This window comes from Terrapene carolina, unplaced genomic scaffold (genome assembly GCF_002925995.2).
Source record: "Terrapene carolina triunguis isolate 2854851 unplaced genomic scaffold, T_m_triunguis-2.0 Scaffold247, whole genome shotgun sequence".
Lineage (NCBI taxonomy): Eukaryota > Metazoa > Chordata > Testudines > Emydidae > Terrapene > Terrapene triunguis.
In genome coordinates, this window is record NW_020664598.1 from 9,684,000 (window position 1) to 9,690,593 (window position 6,594).

General features: G+C 35.8%; 1 protein-coding gene across 1 annotated transcript in view; it reads right to left on the reverse strand.

Annotated features, from left to right (window-relative positions):
• The window catches only part of STAB2 (stabilin 2), a 143,036-nt gene that overhangs the window by 91,136 nt on the left and 45,306 nt on the right, over window positions 1-6,594 (reverse strand). Inside the window, exon 13 of the mRNA XM_024198768.3 lies at window positions 3,557-3,709. Coding sequence (XP_024054536.1) covers window positions 3,557-3,709 — 153 coding nt within the window. The remainder of the gene's footprint in view (window positions 1-3,556; window positions 3,710-6,594) is intronic.

A 6,594-nucleotide genomic window follows, 5' to 3' on the forward strand; every position in this document is an offset into this window, starting at 1 on the left:
CTGATAAACTTAATTCAGTTATGTCATGAATCACAGAACTCAGTAACAGCACCAGAACTGTGAATCCTCCCTCATCAGATCTCTAATGAACATTAATTTTTATCTTTTCATCCTTCCCCCTGCCTCCTTTCTCCATCTTTTTGCCCTTTCCCCATTCCTTTCTTTCCTGACCACTTTCTCTTGGAGAACTGGCACCTCCCTAAACTGGAGTGGGGAGTTACTGTTTCAGCAAATTCACACACACATAATGGGGCAGGTTCTCAACCAGTGTGGATCTGCATAACTCATTGAAGCCAACGCCGACTTAGTCCAGCTGAGGATCTGGCCTAATTTGTATATTTCAATATTTATGAGATGTTTTATGTAATTCATAGGAAGACAACCTTAGCAAACCTACTTGAGATCTATCTCATGCATATCCAGTCTGAAGAGAAAAAATGTTCTCTCTGTATCCATATCATAAATCTTACATTGAGCCATAATCCAGCTTTGATCATCACTCTTTTCTTATCACCTTTTAGCTCATTGTCACAAATGGTTAGTTTAGCATTGCCTGGCAATGACTGAGACTAACAGCTACAGTAGTGAGACGATTTAGAATCAACTGGCAGGTTTCAAGATGTTGAGTCCTAAAAACTCAACATCTAATAATGATGGGAGCTGTGTGAATAACTGAGTTTTTGGTTTGCTGACAAACCAAAATAATAATTATAATTCATAATAAACATTTTTGGGTGACCTAAAACAATTGTAAAATTTTTTTGTTGAACTAGAAAGTCTAAAAAATGTTGTTTTGGGTTGAACAAAATATTTTGTTTTCGAGGGTTTCTTACCTTTTCAAAATTAAAATTAAGTAAAATTCAAAACAAAAGGTTATTTCAAATTGAAAAATTGAAACTTTTTTGGAAAATGTAGAAATGTGTCTATTTTTTCAGAATTATTATTTTTTTAAACCAAAATAACTTGGTACATTTTTACACAAATTCACCAGATGTTTCAGTTGACACTGAATCTGCAATTTTTGTTGAAAAAGTTTGTCTGAAAATTTTCACCCAGCTTTAATAAGTATTCGATAGTGAGGATATAGAGTTTGTCAAGGCTTGAAAAGGGTTTCCTGGTTCCCACTTGAGTTAGACTATTCATGACTGACGATGTTACCCCCAGTCTCAGAAAGAAATTAGAAATAATCTCTGAGTGAAGGTCCAAGATGTTTCATGTTTTCCATAATGTTTAAGATCCTGATCTACAGTAATTATGTCCACAGACTTCTCATGGGAGACAGTGGACATTTTATTTGTGAAAGAATTGAGAATCAAGCCTTAAAATGTTCCATGGTTTGGATTTCCACATCTCCAATGTTATACAACACACATAGGAACATAGGACCAGATTTACAAAGGTATTTAGGATGCAGATAAGTGTCTAGTGTGATTTTTAAAAGATTCTAAGTGATTTAGATACCCAATTCACATTGAAAATCAATGGGAGTTAGGCACCTTATCTGCTTAGGAACTTTTGTAAATTCCACTAACCCCTTACCTTTGTAAATCTGGCCCATAGTTATTTAGAACACATAGTTCTTTCTAATGGTACCAATATTTCCACTATTCAATGTCACACAAGTCACCTATTTGCTCACTTTCCTGGATAGGGCTTTGTCTATGTTACAAGTCCAGACTTGGCTTACGTGGCCTCCCTTGATGCTGACAGTGCTGTTAATTTGCACAACCTACACGCTTCCTGAAATTCATGAAAGAACAGTTCCATGGTTCATTTTGGCTCTCATGGTATTAAAGTAAGCCAGATAGTGACTGAAATAGCACTGGAATGTCACTGTGGGTAAGTATTCCAGGCTTCAAAATATTCAAATAACCAAGTGTGAATCCTGATGTGGTTCTAGAGCTGGGCAAAAATTATTTTTTTGAAAATGCAGATTCGGGTTGACCCAAACATTTCAGGAATTCACGTCAAATTTGGCAAATTGTTTCAGGCAGGGAAACAAACAAACAGAAATGTGTAAACATTTCATGTCGATATTTTTTAAATTAAGCGTTTTGATTTTTTGATTCAAAATGACTTTTCATTTTGAATTTGACCTGATTTTATTTCAGAAAAAGGTTAAAAAACTTCATATTGTTTGACCCAAAACAACCTTTTTATTTTATTTTCATTTTTCTGTTTGGCCTCTGAAGTGAAACATTTGCTCAGTTCTAATGTTAGCTATTATCAGGACCCTAGGGATGCACATGTTTTGTTGCTGCCTATGATTGTGAGTTCTCATTAATATAATAATACATCTACATCACATTGCTTTTCATCCATACATTTCAAAGCACCTTACAAAGTATTATTCTCATTTCCCAGATAGAGAAGCTGAGGTATAGAGAGATGAAGTTTCACAAGTCCATGGTAGACCCGAGTACAGAAACCAGGTATTCTGATACCCAGTCCAGAAGGCAAATATCAGATGTAACAAAAGGTCAGTAGCTTTATTTTTGGTTACTTTTGTTTTAAAGACAGAAAACTTAGTCACGTAGATCCCCGCCTTTAAATGACCTCTCATTGTTGCAATGTTTGTTAATCAATGCGTGAAATGAATCCTACTCAGGTGAAAAGGTTTTGTTTAAGGAATTTGAAATGCTAATGTATTTTAGGTGCTGTTCAATTTCCATGCCAGGAACTGTTGTGTGGTGTTGTGCCCGGTTTATGATTATACTGCACACATGGCACTTAGTTGTTATTACCACGGTTAATGGCTCTTTATCATCACCTCTTTCATTTCATTTCATTATGAATGGATGCTGTCCAGTTCAGCTGAGGTTTTGCTTCAGAGTTGTGGTTTTGGATTGTTGTAAGTGAAGACTGTAATTGTTTTGCCATATTATATCACTGTGTCAGAAATGTCTTTGGCCCAGATATGTACTTGAGCGTGATCCAAGAATAGATGATCAGAGCAACCCCTATAGCAGACAAAAAACCTTGCCTGACAGTTATTCTGCTCCTTACCAGACTGTCACTGCTACCAAGTGTACAAGCCCTATAACGTGCTACTCAAATTGAGTATGCTGTGGGGAACTCAATTATTCGAAATATGCAGTAGTTTTTGCTTCCTAATCTGAAGAAATAAGGTGCAAAATGGAGCATGGACAAGTCCATATGTTGTATTTATTTAACTGTCTTTTCTTCATGCATCATAAAAAGAAAATGATTGATCTTAAATAGTTACCATGGGAACTAGAAGTGGCTACATACTGGTATAAGGACAAGTGGAACTCTGGGAGGCAGATTGTTTGACTGGAAAGATAACTAATTTTAAAGGGTCGCTATAGAAACTGGATGAGAACTTGGGATGGGACGGGATGTGCTCACCCGAGGTTCTAGCTCGCAATTGACCTGTTTACATACTGGGCTGTCTGCAGGGCTGTGTATCCTATCCAAAATGTTACCATACTTTTTGCTGATTTCTCTGATGTTGCAATAAAGAGGAGATTAAGGTACCATGCATGGAGTACTTAGTGGCTACTGTCTGAAACCTTGTTGTACTGGCTTTCCTTACCATTTTAATTTCACTCCTTCCCCCATCACATCTGTGTGGTAGAATAGGAACAATTGAGGGAGGAATAAGAACACCTGCAAGAGTGTATATTCGACCATTTTTGGCAACAATATCTGTTTCTTCTGTTTCTTTACCATTCACCAAGATTTGTCCCTGCAGAATAAAAGAATTTGAAATCATCTTTGAAAACTACCACACCACTACCTCATAATGTTCTAATTTCATTATTTTTAGTCATAAAATGGTTTAGCTCCTGGTTTAGTTAATTGGCAAATCCTATCTTTCACATCCCAAAGGCAAATAGTGTACCAGGATTACACCTTTTCCTTGATATCTGCTCCACAAACATAAAAGCAACATCTGAGCCTAATTAATTAATCCTCTCAGCTATCTTGTGAGGTCAGTAACCAAGGGTCTGATCAATGTCCACTGAAGTCAGTGGGAGTCTTCCCATTGACCTCAGTAGGCGTTGGATTGGGTCCATAGTGTCATCGCAATTTTATGGATGGGTGAAAAATGAGAGAGAGGTTGTGATTAGGGCTGTCGATTAATCCCAGTTAACTCACACGATTAACTCAAAACAATTAATAGTGATTTAAAAAGTTAATCAAAATTAATCGCAGTTTTAATCGCACTGTTAAATAGAATATCAATTGAAATTTATTAAATATTTTAGATGTTTTTCTACATTTTCAAATATATTGAAAACAGTTACAACACAGAATACAAAGTGTACAGTGCTCACTTTATATTACTGTTTTTGATTACAAATATTTGCACTGTAAAAATGCTAAACAAAAGAAATAGTATTTTCCAATTCACCTCAGACAAGTACTGTAGTGCAATCTCTTTATCGTGAAAGCACAACTTACAAATATAGATTTTTTTTGTTACATAACTGCACTCAAAAACAAAACATGTAAAACTTTAGCACCTATAAGTCCACTCAGTCCTACTTTTTGTTCAGCCAATCATTAAGAGAAACAAGTTTGTTTACGTTTACGGGAGATAATGCTGCCCACTTCTTATTTACAATGTCACCTGAAAGTGAGAACAGACCTTCGCATGGCACTTTTGTAGCCATCATTGCAAGGTATTTACGTGCCAGATATACTAAACATTCGTATGTCCCTTCATGCTTTGGACACCATTCCAGAGGACATGCTTCCATGTTCATGATGCTCATTAAAAAAATAATGTGTTAATTAAATTTGTGACTGAACTCTTTGGGGGAGAATAGTATGTCTCCTGCTCTGTTCTACCTGCATTCTGCCATATATTCCATGTTATAGCAGTCTTGGATGATGACCCAGCATGATGTTTGTTTTAAGAACACTTTCACTGCAGATTTGACAAAAGTAAAGAAGGTACCAATGTGAGATTTCCAAAGATAGCTACAGCACTCAACCCAAGATTTAAGAATCTGAAGTGCCTTCGAAAATCTGAGAGGGATGAGATGTGGAGCATGCTTTCAGAAGTCTTAAAAGAGCAACACTCTGATGCGGAAACTACGGAACCCGAACCACTAAAAAAAGAAAATCAATCTTCTGCTGGTGGCATCTGACTCAGATGATGAAAATGAACATGCACTGCTTTGGATCGTTATTGAGCAGAACCCATCATCAGTATAGGCTCATGTCCTCCGGAATGGTGGTTGAAGCATGAAGGACAAATGAATCTTTAGCGCATCTGACACGTAAATATCTTGCAACGCCGGCTACAACAATGCCATGTGAACGCCTGTTCTCACTTTCAGGTGACATTGTAAACAAGAAGCTGGCGGCCTTATCTCCTGCAAATGTAAACAAACTTGTTTGTCTGAGCTATTGGCTGAACAAGAAGTAGGACTAAATGGACTTGTAGGCTGTAAAGTTTTACATTGTTTTATTTTTGAATGCAGTTTTTATATACATAATTCTACATTTGTAAGTTCAACTTTCATGATAAAGAGATTGCACTACAGTACTTGTATTAAGTGAATTGAAAAATGCTATTTATTTTATTTTTACAGTGCAAAATAAATCAAATAAAAAATAAATATAAAGTGAGCACTGAACACTTTATATTCTCTGTTGTAATTGAAATCAATATATTTGAAAATGTGGAAAACATACAAAAATATTTATATAAATAGCATTCTATTATTGTTTAACAGCACGATTAATTGCGATTATATTTTAATCACGATTAATTTTTTTAATCGCTTGACAGCCCTAGTTGTCATCTGTCCGTGGTCATAGTGAATCAGTGGAAGAACCAGGGTTAGAACTCAGGAATTCCATCCATGTTCCTTGACATTTGAACAGCCCTCTTTACTATTCTGCTTTGGTAAATTATTTATACAGATCTAATTTTCATCCATAACACAATTTTGGCTAATGCATGTGAACAATGGAAGGAAGTTTCATATATCAATTAGCCTGACTTACTAAAAGTACCTACAGTATTATTATTTTTTAAAAATGTACTGCACACCAAAAGCATTTTCAAGAGACTAATTTATAGCTCACTGATTAAAAGGCTGCATCTTGAACTAAGAGTATCATCCATCACTATTTTTTTAAAAGTATGTTAGAGATTAGAAATTTACATAAGTTTGACATTTTAATTTTGTTTCCACTTATTTAATTAGCAAAGATCTCAGAATTTGGCCTAAGTTTTCACTCAGTCCTTACTCATGTAAACTCCAATTGAAATCGATGGGAATCTGCCTGATGAAATATGAGTGAAAACTAAGGGCAGGTCTAGGCTAGGGAGAGAGGTATGTTTTTAAACATGTTAGCTAACATATTATTAAACAAAACTTGGCACCTAGGGTAGCCAGGGTTTAATACCTTCAAAAATGTGTTGGCTGGGTTCATCATGACCAGCTAAAACATTTTTAAAAATGTTAAACCCAGTCTACACTTGGTGCTGAGAGGTATTTAAGAATGTTAATCAAAATATGTCAGTGGACACATTTTAAAAACACCCCTACTCTCAGGGTGACCAGACGTCCCGATTTTATCGAGACTGTCCCGATATTTGCTTGTTTGTCC